This window comes from Pelmatolapia mariae, linkage group LG3_W, assembly GCF_036321145.2.
Source record: "Pelmatolapia mariae isolate MD_Pm_ZW linkage group LG3_W, Pm_UMD_F_2, whole genome shotgun sequence".
Lineage (NCBI taxonomy): Eukaryota > Metazoa > Chordata > Actinopteri > Cichliformes > Cichlidae > Pelmatolapia > Pelmatolapia mariae.
Genome location: NC_086229.1, coordinates 9,598,716 through 9,611,837, shown reverse-complemented (window position 1 = coordinate 9,611,837; position 13,122 = coordinate 9,598,716). Strand labels below are relative to the sequence as shown.

At 42.6% G+C, this 13,122-nt stretch overlaps 1 protein-coding gene across 1 annotated transcript in view; it reads left to right on the top strand.

The window, feature by feature from the left end:
- The window catches only part of LOC134620437 (NLR family CARD domain-containing protein 3-like), a 37,029-nt gene that overhangs the window by 18,209 nt on the left and 5,698 nt on the right, over positions 1-13,122 (top strand). The window contains exons 6-11 of the mRNA XM_065470102.1: positions 1,531-1,609; positions 1,772-1,976; positions 2,151-3,948; positions 8,442-8,615; positions 10,715-10,894; positions 12,822-12,995. Coding sequence (XP_065326174.1) covers positions 1,531-1,609; positions 1,772-1,976; positions 2,151-3,948; positions 8,442-8,615; positions 10,715-10,894; positions 12,822-12,995 — 2,610 coding nt within the window. The remainder of the gene's footprint in view (positions 1-1,530; positions 1,610-1,771; positions 1,977-2,150; positions 3,949-8,441; positions 8,616-10,714; positions 10,895-12,821; positions 12,996-13,122) is intronic.

Below are 13,122 nucleotides of genomic sequence, written 5' to 3'. Positions count from 1 at the left end.
TTCAAGAGTTTTTTGGGCCAGTTTAAACAAAGGGAAATTTAGCTGTTTATCCTGCTTGGTTCTACATATCAACACAGCACTTTTAACAGCATTGTACTTTATGTCATATTGCACACCATATTCAGTACAGACACTGAGAAGCTCCTTTAACCCAGCACTGCTTGGGCTAATAACAACCAGGTCATCTGCATACATAAGATGATTTAACAATGTTTTATCTAATATACACCCAGTGTTACAAGCTTTTAGCTGTATGGACAGATCACCAACATATAAATTAAATTAAATTGGATATAAAACCCAACCCTGTCTGACACCATTGCTGACACCAAAGAGGGCAGGAATACTGCTTCCCCATTTAACCTGCATGCTCTGATGAGCGGACCAGTACATTATTTTCACAATATATCCAGGAACTCCCGTCACTTGAATTTATCAAAACGTTTTCTGTGGTTCACTTGATCAAAAACTTTGGAGGCATCAATGAAACACATTCGGGAAGATGAATTTTTAGCCCTATACAAACTGACTATTTCCTTGAGTGCATATATGCACATGTCAGTGCCGTGCTTTGGTTTGAGGCCAAACTGATTATCCTGGGAAGAGATGAGCACACCAACTCTATCAAACTAGATTATAAATGCACATGTAGCCGGTCTGGCCTTAAACTCTGATTGCCGTTAGTTCTCTGTGTTGTGTTGTGCGAATGACCAGAGGAGTCAGCTCTCACTTTGCCAGCTGGGCGGATTTATTCTCCCAGAACTGATTAAATAAAAACAAAACAGTACAGCGACTTCACTTTACTGGACTTCTGCATGCATCACCTCTCCTCAGCGGGGCCTCTAGGCGACTGAGGAAAATAGTGTGCAGCTACAGGAAGTGACTTCGTGGAAAGGCAAAGGTCACACAAACAAATAAAAGCTCCCAAAATATAAATACAGAAAATAAACATATATAAATAAACACATATACATTACCAATACTGACAAAGCAAAATAACACTGCAGGATGGATCTTTGCTGAAATATAAATTATTTTTTAATACACCCGTTACACACACACTCCGGGTAATTATTCATACATGTAGGTTATTTGGTTAAATGATCATTGTGCACCATTTTGTCTGTCATGAGCCACCTCTGTTTTGAAATTAAGCCAGAACAGTATTTAAATGTATCGTCTATTATACGCACATGTGCTTGGATATATTAACTCTTCAGTGAAATAAAATCCGGAGTGTTCATTCACTCATACCACGCCAGGAGGCATCTACAATATACTTGAGTGATTTTTTTATTTCATTTTTATTTTCAGAATGAAATGAAATCTCAAACTTTGTTCTGAGCTTCTGCAACATTATCCATCATGACTGAAAGGGAGTCCATAAAAACAGACCAAAAATGCCCAATATTTTCACAATATAAGAGTTGAAACTTGACAAACCTGAACTTGATTCAGATGAAGTTATTTGAACAGAAACTCCTGGATCTTTATCCTGTGTTGATCTAATCCTTCATGGTTCCTCCACAGAGTGGACCAGCAGAGCTCAGAGGTTCCCAGTGGTCAGTCTGCCCAGCAGCATCAAACACAGCTGGACTCCATATTTATGGTCTGTACATGTACAACAACTACTGTTACATCTATTCTGTTCACAGTCATCTCCATGCTGCTCTTTGTAGACCAGTGGATTGTCAGTGTTTCCAACATGGATCTGATGTTTGGCTCCATGATTTCAGTCCGATTGGCTCATTCATAAAGTATTCTGTTCCAGCTGCTGGAGGACAACATCATCACTTTTGTGAAGAATGAGCTGAAGCAGATCCATAAGGCTCTGACTCCAAATAAGCCCCATTTCTTGGAGTTTCAGAGGGAGGAGGATGAGCAGAGGAGCAGCAGCAGAGAGGCATTTCTGAAGATCACAGTGGACTTCATGAGGAGAATGAAGCAGGAGGAGCTGGCTGACCGTCTGCAGAGACGTAAGAGGATATCTAAAGATATAAGCTGCTTGATGCATTTAACATTTCTACTTATGTAATAAGAGATAGATTAACTTGTATACAGTCATTTGTCAGTAGAACTGAAATTGTCATGAGCATTTGTAAACGATGTGAACTGTTTTTTTTTTGTTTGTTTTTATTATTGTTATTCAGAACGTCCAGCTGCAATTTGTCATTGTAGCCTTAAATCTGCTCTGAAGAAGAAGTTCCAGTGTGTGTTTGAGGGCATCGCTAAAGCAGGAAACCCAACCCTCCTGAATCAGATCTACACTGAGCTCTACATCACAGAGGGAGGGACTGCAGAGGTCAATGATGAACATGAGGTCAGACAGATTGAAACAGCATCCAGGAAACCAGACAGACCAGAAACAACCATCAGACAAGAAGACATCTTTAAAGCCTCACCTGGAAGAGATGAACCAATCAGAACAGTGCTGACAAAGGGAGTGGCTGGCATTGGGAAAACAGTCTTAACACAGAAATACAGCCTGGACTGGGCTGAAGACAAAGCCAACCAGGACATCCAGTTCATATTTCCATTCACTTTCAGAGAGCTGAATGTGCTGAAAGAGGAAAAGTTCAGCTTGGTGGAACTTGTTCATCACTTCTTTACTGAAACCAAAGAAGCAGGAATCTGCAGCTTTGAAGACTTCCAGGTTGTGTTCATCTTTGATGGTCTGGATGAGTGTCGACTTCCTCTGGACTTCCACAAAACTACAATCCTAACTGATCCTAGAAAGTCCACCTCAGTGGATGTGCTGCTGATAAACCTCATCAGGGGGAAACTGCTTCCCTCTGCTCGCCTCTGGATAACCACACGACCTGCAGCAGCCCATCAGATCCCTCCTGACTGTGTTGGCATGGTGACAGAGGTCAGAGGGTTCACTGACCCACAGAAGGAGGAGTACTTCAGGAAGAGATTCAGAGATGAGGAGCAGGCCAGCAGGATCATCTCCCACATCAAGACATCACGAAGCCTCCACATCATGTGCCACATCCCAGTCTTCTGCTGGATCACTGCTACAGTTCTGGAGGATGTGCTGGAAACCAGAGAGGGAGGACAGCTGCCCAAGACCCTGACTGAGATGTACATCCACTTCCTGGTGGTTCAGGCCAAAGTGAAGAAGGTCAAGTATGATGGAGGAGCTGAGACAGATCCACACTGGAGTCCAGAGAGCAGGAAGATGATGGAGTCTCTGGGAAAACTGGCTTTTGATCAGCTGCAGAAAGGAAACCTGATCTTCTATGAATCAGACCTGACAGAGTGTGGCATCGATATCAGAGCAGCCTCGGTGTACTCAGGAGTGTTCACACAGATCTTTAAAGAGGAGAGAGGACTGTACCAGGACAAGGTGTTCTGCTTCATCCATCTGAGTGTTCAGGAGTTTCTGGCTGCTCTTCATGTCCATCTGACCTTCATCAACTCTGGAGTCAATCTGCTGCAAGAACAACAAACAACCTCACTGAAGCCTGAAACAAGGGAATCTGCAGAGAAGCACTTCCACCAGAGTGCTGTGAACAAGGCCTTACAGAGTCCAAATGGACACCTGGACTTGTTCCTCCGCTTCCTCCTGGGTCTTTCACTGCAGATCAATCAAGATCTCCTACGAGGCCTGCTGAGACAGACAGGAAGTAGCTCACAGACCAATCAGGAAACAATCCAGTACATGAAGGAGAAGCTCAGTAAGAATCTGTCTGCAGAGAAAAGCATCAATCTGCTCCACTGTCTGAATGAACTGAATGATCGTTCTCTAGTGGAAGAGATCCAACAGTTCCTGAAATCAGGAAGCTTCTCCACAGATAAACTGTCTCCTGCTCAGTGGTCAGCTCTGGTCTTCATCTTACTGTCATCAGAAAAAGATCTGGATGAGTTTGAACTAAAGAAATACTCTGCTTCAGAGGAGGCTCTTCTGAGGCTGCTGCTAGTGGTCAAAGCGTCCAACAAAGCTCTGTAAGTACATTTGTACTCATGTCTTTACTTTAACATCCAACAGTGTCAGTAATTTATTTCACCAGGCTTTCTGTCTTTGTATGAATTTGGATCCTAAATTTTTTGAACTGTAACCTCTTTGATGGCTCAAGAACTCTGTGTACTCGAGACACTGAATCTGCCACAAACTATGATCATCACTGCTGCTGCTGTGTTATCAGTCTTTGTTTAAAAACTGGGGTTGCATGTGCCTAACGTTGTAATACTTTATATTCACATGCATGCTCCTAGATACATTTCTACTGCAGGTCTATTTTTAGTCACAAATGTTGGTGAAACACTGGCTTTTACATGTGTGGTGGCTCATGCATTAAACAAAGCTTTTTTTTTTTAGAATCAGAAAGGGTTTTATTGCCAAATGTTGAGCAGGTTTACAACATTGGAAAATTGCTGCGGTACTTAGTGCAAACATACTGTCATATAACGCTTAAATAGACATAAAAATAAGAATTAAAAGTGCTACGTAGATAGATATATACATGAGTGCAGGTGGTGATCAGTGCAAATATTGGAATGATGCAGTGAACACAGTGTAGGGTCATGTGTTAGTGGTGGGAACAGTCATATGGTTATTGTTCATGAGTCCAACAGCAGAGGGGAAGAAACTGTTCTTATGGCGAGAGGTTCTGGTGCGAATGGACCAGAGCCTCCTGCCTGAGGGGAGCAGGTCAAACAGACTGTGTCCAGGGTGAGAAGGGTCAGCTGTGATCCGAGCTGCACGCCCCAGTGTCCTTGAGGTGTACAGGTCCTGCAGAGATGGGAGTCTGCAGCCAATCACCTTCTCAGCAGAGCGCACAACACGCTGCAGTCTCTGTTTGTCCCTGATAGTGGCTCCAACGTACCACACGGTGATGGAGGAGGTGAGGGTGGACTCAATGATTGCGGTGTAGAATTGCATCATCGTCCGTGTTGGCAGGTTGAATTTCTTCAGCTGCCTCAGGAAGTACATCCTCTGCTGGGCTTTCTTTATGACGGAGGTGATGGTGGGCTCCCACTTCAGGTCCTGGGTGATGGTGGTACCCAGGAAGTGGAATGAGTCCACAGAGGTGATGAGGGTGTCAGTCAGGATGATGGGGGGGAGTGGGGCTGTGTGCTTCCTGAAGTCCACAATAATCTCCACTTTCTTCTGGGCATTCAGCACCAGGTTGTTGTGGCTGCACCAGGACACCCGACGTTCAACCTCCCTCCTGTAGGCAGACTCATCCCCGTCCGAGATGAGTCCAATAACGGTGGTGTCATCTGCAAACTTGATTAGCTTGACAGACTGGTGGGTGGAGGTGCAGCAGTTGGTGTACAGGGAGAAGAGCAGAGGAGAAAGAACACAGCCCTGAGGGGAGCCGGTGCTGATGGTCCGGGAGTCCGAGACATTCTTTCCCAGCCTCACATGCTGCTTCCTGTCCGTCAGGAAGTCAGTGATCCACCGGCAGATGGGATCAGGCACATTCATCTGGGAAAGCTTGTCTTGGAGATGGTCTGGAAGGATGGTGTTGAAGGCAGAGCTGAAGTCCACAAACAGGATCCTGGCGTAGGTTCCTGGGGAGTCCAGATGCTGCAGGATGAAGTGTAGGGCCATGTTGATAGCATCGTCTACAGACCTGTTGGCTCTGTATGCAAACTGCAGGGGGTCCAGGAGGGGGGCCGTGAGGGTCTTGAGGTAGGAGAGAACCAGGCGCTCAAATGACTTCTTGACCACAGATGTCAGAGCCACAGGTCTGTAGTCATTTAGTCCAGTGATCCTTGGTATCTTGGGGACAGCGATTATGGTAGAGGACTTGAAGCAGGCAGGCACATGACATGCCTGCAGTGAGGAGTTGAAAATGCCAGAAAACACTGGGGCCAGCTCGTGTGCACATTGTCTGAAGGTGGCAGGAGACACACCGTCTGGGCCAGGAGCTTTACGAGCATTCAGACTCTTAAACTGCTTCCTCACATCTGCTTCATGAATATGAAGAGTAGTGGTGGGAGAAGGTGGTGTGAAATCCTCCTTGGTGTGGGGTGTGGAGGGAGGTGTTGTAGGTGACGTGTTTGATGGTGGTGATGGCGGGGAGAGGTGGGGGAATGAGTGTCCAAAGTGTCTCTGTTGTTGGGGCTGTTGGAGGTGTGAAGGCTGCTTGATGGCTCGTCAAAACGGCAGTAAAGGTCATTAAGGGTGTTGGCCAAGAGCAAGTCATCAGTGGAGTGGGGGGTTTTAGGCTTGTAGTTGGTGATATTCCTAAAACTTTTCCACACAGAGGCCGAGTCATTCTCTGAGATCTGCTGCTGCATCTTCTCAGAGTGCTGATGTTTAGCAATGTCCACTTCTTTAGTGAACCTGTACTTGGCCTCTCTGTAGCAGTCCCTGTCTCCGCTTCTGAACGCCTTTCTCTTTTCCAGCCACAGCTTTTTGAGTTTAGGAGTAAACCAGGGTTTGTCATTGTTATAACTCACCCTGTCCGTAAACTCATCCAAGCTGTTATAAGCAGCCTTCATTGTGTCCCAGTCTGTAGACTCCAAACACGTGCGAAGCTCCTCCACAGCCTCGTTGCTCCACAGTTTTTTAGTCCTCACAACAGGTTTGGAGAGCTTCAGCCTCTGTCTGTACGCGGGGATCAGGTGGATCATGACGTGGTCGGAAAGTCCGAGTGAAGCGCAGGGCGCCACGCGATAGGCCCCGCTGATCGTGCTGTAACAGTGGTCCAATATCCTCTCCTCTCTGGTCGTGCATTTAATATACTGTTTGTATTTGGGAAGCTCTTGGCTCAGATTGGCTTTGTTAAAGTCCCCAAGAGCAAGAATTACAAGAATTATTCAGTGAATCACTGCAGCCATAGAAACATCCCTAGTTACACTTTTTAAGCTTAGATTTCTGTACTCTTCCCAGGATGTAATGAGCATTACTTCATCACCCACCTCTCACCACTTTCCATGTGATCATGTGCTCCACTGTTGAATTGAATTGAGGACTAAACTCTGCCTCCGTCTTCCACAGTGTGTTTTTTGTTTCTTTGTTGTTTTTGGCCTGCTCTCTCCCCTCACTCCAGACTGGTTGCAGCAGATGGTTGTCCCTCCCTGAACCTGTGTTTCTTTGAGTATTTCTTTCATACTGTTGTCAAAATCTTGGTACAGACTTTGGTGCAGCACCTCAGTTCATCTTCAATCTAAAACCAGCTGTTTTAGCTACTTCCTCTTTAAGCACACCTTCCCTGGTCATCTCTGCTGTGTTTGCTATAAAATTTAATCTTTATTTTTTAAAAATGAACAAAACAACAAAAACCCAAGTCAGTCTTGATGCCATTTATTGGCAGCATGTTGCCTGTTTCTCAGCCTTTGATGATAAACTTCACCACAAACTAAAGCAAACCTTCTAATCACTGTTAAAGGTTACTTTACTGACCTTAATTACAAGTTAAAGAGATTCATGTCAGTACATAGTTCAGCACCATTGAAACAATAACCTTTTCCCAATAGTCTATAAAACACATGATGGGCAGAGTTTTCCTCTGTGTGTTGCATATCTATTTTGTGGACTTAAATATATATATTTATATATATTCTTCCCGTTCACCTTAGACACACACAACAGCTTTCTTTTTGTTGTGATTGGATCTAGAACACAACTCAGATCAGGCAATCTCCTAATCTAGATGGTTGTTAAGGTGGTATTTGGGATGAAAAGTTAAAAATCAGTTCGGATGGCCTGTGCACTGATAGCTATCGTTTATAATGGCCTTGGTTGCACCACATTGGTAGCCATGCAGGGTGGTTCACTCCTTGGTCAAGAAGACCATTCTAGCTCTCTGTGTTTCCCTCTTGTTGCCTGATGATAAGTTCTTAATAAGTTTTTGGTTTTTTTTACCTCTCTGACTAGAGAATCTTTTCACAATCTTGAATGATAAGGATCCAAGTGGGTAAAGTTATTTATTTGTTGTGTTCTGATTTGTATCTGGAATAGAGTGTGAAAAACTTTCAGCTTCCAAAATTACATCCAGTGTAGAAGATAAACATAGACTGAAGTGTTTGTTTCATCATCCTTCACAACTCATCCACCAGGTGTCACAAACTGCAGCAGAACAGTACAAAGCATGTCATACTGGAACTGCAACAACCAGAGTTTTACCTACCTTTGGTGTTTCTTGACAGCATGAGCACAATTTTTACTGAACAGCGTCATCTTCTGTAATCTTTGCTGCTGTGAATGTCCGTGCTGTCCACTGCTATATTTCAGTATCAGCCTCTAAAATGTACAAATGGATCTGAGAAGATTAGATTTCCAATCATGAGTCAGAAATTATGTTTCTACAAGATGTCTTCTGAATCAAAAGGTGGAGCAGGTGGAGCTTACAACGAGTAAGTGCTGATATATAATGACAGTTGTATTTTAGTGAAGCTATTTAGTTAACCATTAATTGTATTGCATGCTGGCATTTAAAAAATGTTTCATTTGACTGATTTTAATTTTTTGTTTTGTTTTTCAGACTGAGTCATTGTAACCTCTCAGAGAAAAGCTGTGATGCTCTGTCCTCAGTTCTCAACTCCCAGTCCTCTTGTCTGAAAGAGCTGGACCTGAGTAACAATAACCTGCAAGATTCTGGAGTGAAGCTTCTGTCTGCTGCACTGCACAGTTCACATTGTACACTGAAAACTCTCAGGTCAGGAGCCAAACGTTCTCGCTGCTGATCATTTAAAGTCTGAATGATATTATTCTATAAAAAACCGAGATTTTCAGAAGTGGCAAGTGACCTTTTTTTCATCTTTGGCTGGCTCAGGAGATTCTTCATTACTGTCTGAAGATTTTTTACAGTCACATATTTTGTTTTATTGGTAACACAGAAGTATTGTTCAGTTCATGTTTTCTGTGGCATGTTTTGTTTGACACACCAGTGAACAGGCCATTTGTTCTAAAGCAGTCAATATAGCCAACAAGAGGCCTACTCCTCTCAGTTGTTCTGCTCATGGTGTCACTAATTCACAACTGATCCAGACAAAACACAGATTTTGGCAAATGTGAGCCTGAGCAGAAACACAATTAATGATCGGGTTTGGGAGATGGCCACTGATTAAAGAACACAGTTGTCTAAAAGAAACAAAAACTTTATTGCATACTCTCTTGCTGTGGATGAAAGTACAGACATGATGGACATTGCACAGCTGGCCATCTTCATCCATGGAGTGGACTCCAATTTGCGCATTACACACGAAATGTTGGACATTAAATCGATGCACGTGACAACGACAGGAACAGACATTTTTGAAAACGTATGTCAAAGTGTAACCGACAAACTGCCCTGGGATGTATTTTTTGGACTTACAACAGTTGGAACACAGGTGTTGTGCGGTGAAAAAAAGTTGACTAGTTGGCAGGATGCAAGTAAAGTTGCAGGAGGAGAACTGTACCAGTGAGCTAACAGCATATAACTGCATCATACACCAGGAAACGCTGTGTGGTAAAGTCCTAAAAATGGAGCATGTAATGATCACCGTAATGCAAACTGTAAATTTTATCCAAGCTGAAGGTTTAAATCACCATCAATTTCAGTCTTTTATGTGGGAAATAGATTCAGTTTGCCGACATTCCTTATCATACAGAGGTAAGGTGGCTGATTTGGGAAAAGTTCTCAATAGAGTTTTTGAGCTCAGCAAGGAAATCTGTCAGTTCATGGAAATTGCATGTATGATGTGGTGAATGCATTTCAAGTGAAGCTGTCACAAATGCACCAGTGCAACTTGCCGCACTTTCCCTGTTGCCAAATAATGTTGAACCAAGTCAGCGCACTTTGCTGATAAACTGAGCTAAAATGTAACAAAATCAAATGGTGCTCTTTATTATTGTGTTGGTTTAGTTTCCTGTCTCTTAGATGGAGCCTAGCTGTGCGTGGCCCCTGAGCCTGTGGTCAGAGTGTGTTGGATAATCCGGCCCAGGATGAGGCCAAACTGACATGGGATCAAATGTCTGTCACATAATTGAGCCTAATTTAGAACATCATCCATAAATACTGAGAAATAACTGAACTCTCATATAGCGAGACTAAAATGGGTTATCCTGCTGATCAAAGTCCAACACTGAGTTTGTAAAAACATGTTTGTCAATCATTTTGTTTGGTTTATGAGGAAAATGATTCAATAACTTCCTGCTAATACACAACATGTCATCATATTTCTTCATAACCCTCTTTTGTCTGACCATTTGAATTTCCAATAAAGGATCCACAGAGTTTAGTGAAAATAATGACAGTAGATGTTTGTGTGAAAGTGCTGGAAGCAAATTAGTGTGTGATGTTCTTTCAGTGTTGCACTTTGTAGACGGTCCCTGAGCACTGGTCTCACAGCCAGCTGCACATAGAGACCAGTGTTGTTAGTCCAGGTCAGAAGATGACTTGTTGGAATGAAAATGAGCTTGTAGTTTGTCTGCTTTAATCATGTGACTGGAAAAAAGGTGTTGTTGGACTTCAAATATGTCCATTTCTTTCACACTTCACCTTTAAAAGTGAAGCCATGTGGTTCCTGGAAGGAAAAACACGACTTCTTCATGTTTTTATGATAAATGTATGACTTTAATGTGAAACATTCAGAGTTTTTTCTCTTCTTGTTTGTTTGAAGCTGCTTCCTGTTGGCTTCAGCTTTTTGGAGTTTCCATTTTCTAAACTTCTACATTCTGAACCTTCTTCAGCTCTGAACAGATGATGAAACACTGAATGATTTCAAGCTCACACTTTCTCTAATAAACTCACATCTTTCCTTCTTTATACAGATTGAAGGACTGTGGTTTGTCAGAGATCAGCTGTGATTATCTGGCAGCAGCGCTGAAGTCCAACCGCTCGTATCCCAGAGAGCTGTACCTGAGTGTAGACTACAACAACCTGCAGGATTCAGGAGTGAAGCAGCTGTGTGTTCTTCTGGAGAATCCACGATGTCGATTTGAAACTCTGAGGTCAGTCACTATGTTTTAGTTTGGCTGAGATTAAATATGATGTGAAAGTTGTGCTGACACTATGGATCAGTAGGCCAACAGACCCCTATACAGGAAGTCTTGTTCTACTCTTGTAGAACTTCTGATCCCTGACCCTCTGAGTCTTACTCAGTACATAATGCAGAGTTCTGAGCTGATGTGGATGAGGGGACTCGGGCAGCCTGACAGACTTGATGTTCATGTCTTCCCTGCTTGTCCTGATACAAATAAACCTGAGTATCCTTGCAGGTCAGATCTTATCAGTCACACCTGTTAGTGCAGCTCTCCAGTAGATTGTAATGGTTGTTAAACTAGGATGGTTTTAGAAGCCTGGACCACAGACTCCAAGGGAAGATATGACTTAAGACAAATAAGACTAAAGTAACCTATTAGAGGTGTTTGCACTAACATAGATTAATACTCAGATTTAAACCTTTATTGTTTCACAAAATGTTAAAAAGTAAATGTACACAGAGAGGTTCCAGCACTGTAGATGTTTTCCAGCTCAGTGTTCATGGAAATAATACGGAGAGCAGGATTCCTTGATAAATGTCACATCTTCTTAAAGTTATAGTCAACAGGGAAAACCTTGAACCTGTCAATCTGATATCTAGTCAACCAATCAGGTGTTTACATGATATACACTGATCTTCAGCCCCACCTTAGCCCCACCTATCAGTCTCTCTCTCTTTCACATCTGTATAATCTTCACTTCACATTTCAGTGAGTTCAGATTTCATTAGCACGTTCACTTTAGCGTAATCCATTTTAATCTAAACACCTTTCTCTTTAAAACTCTGTTTGTTAATCACAGTATATTCATTACAATCCTCTTTTTCACTAAGTCACACACACTCAGAGATCAGAGTGTCCTGTGTGTGCTCTCATTCACTCACACTCACTCTCATATGGCTGAAGTCTGTTTGTACAAAGGCTGACCTCAGTAAATCACATGACCCAAAACCTTGGCTGATTGTTACCTACACCCCTTTTCACACCTTGGCTTGTGTGATTAGGTAGAGGATCAACAGGGGGTTCATGACCCCCTTGAAGGACTCTCCCCTAGGACTTGAATCTGGGACTCTCCACCATTTGACCTAAGAACTTAAGAAGCTTCTCTAATGAGAGGTGAAACGTCTTCAAGAAGCTTAAAGAAGTCCAGATGCCTTTTTTCTAAGCTCTTTAGGTGACTTCACAGACAGCTCATCAGTGTTATTCTCAGAGCCTACCAGCCCTTTACTGAAATCACAAAGCTCTTCATTGAAATCAATGATAACAAAGCTGGACTCAAATGAGTCCCAGTCTTCTGCTGATTCAGCATCACATTCATCTTTTGTCCTTGTTCTGTATCCCCACCATGGACTTCATTCCTTTCCAAGCCAGCTCCTCCTCTGCTTTACTTTTAGACCTGATTTTAGCTGCTTTATCTCTCTTTGAACAAGTTTATGTGCCTCAATCTTTTTCTTCTCTCCCTCATAACAAGACAGCTTCTTCTGACTGAGAACATGTTTGAGTAATTTACTAATCCAGGGCTGCTTATTGGGTAAAATAGTTCCTGTTTTCAAAGTAATCCACATTTTTCCCAGAAAGAAATGTAAGCAGAAACAGAGTATCTAAGTGAGAACATGAGCCTTTAAAAAGGCTCTTCTGAGGCTGCTGCCAGTGGTCACAGCTTCCAACAAAGCTTTGCAAGCAAATATGTGATCATACCTTTTGTTTTTAAATGTTTATTGTAGTTAAAACAAATTGGGTGGGAACAACTGAAATAAAATGTCAAAACGAAACTATGTTGCTCTTCATCAGTGCTCAGTTTTCTGACAAAACAAGATTAAATATTGCTTAATATAATAATATCTCATTACACTTCAACATGTGTTTTTTTTTAAATTGTTTATCTGTAATTTTTCAGACTGAATCACTGTGATCTGTCAGAGAGAAGCTCCAAAGCTCTGTCCTCAGGTCTCAGCTCTCAGACCTCTAATCTGAGAGAGCTGGACCTGAGTAACATTAACCTGAAGGATTCAGGCATGAAGCTCCTGTCTGAAGGAATAAAGAGTCCACACTGTACACTGGAAACTCTCAGGTGAGATCAAGCATTGTTTTTTTCATCAACTGACAGAATTAGGAAATTAATAATAAGGCAGTCCTCTAATAAGGGGAGATGTGGAGGTCTTCTGAAGTGCAACATAAGATTATGTTGAAAAGTTCTA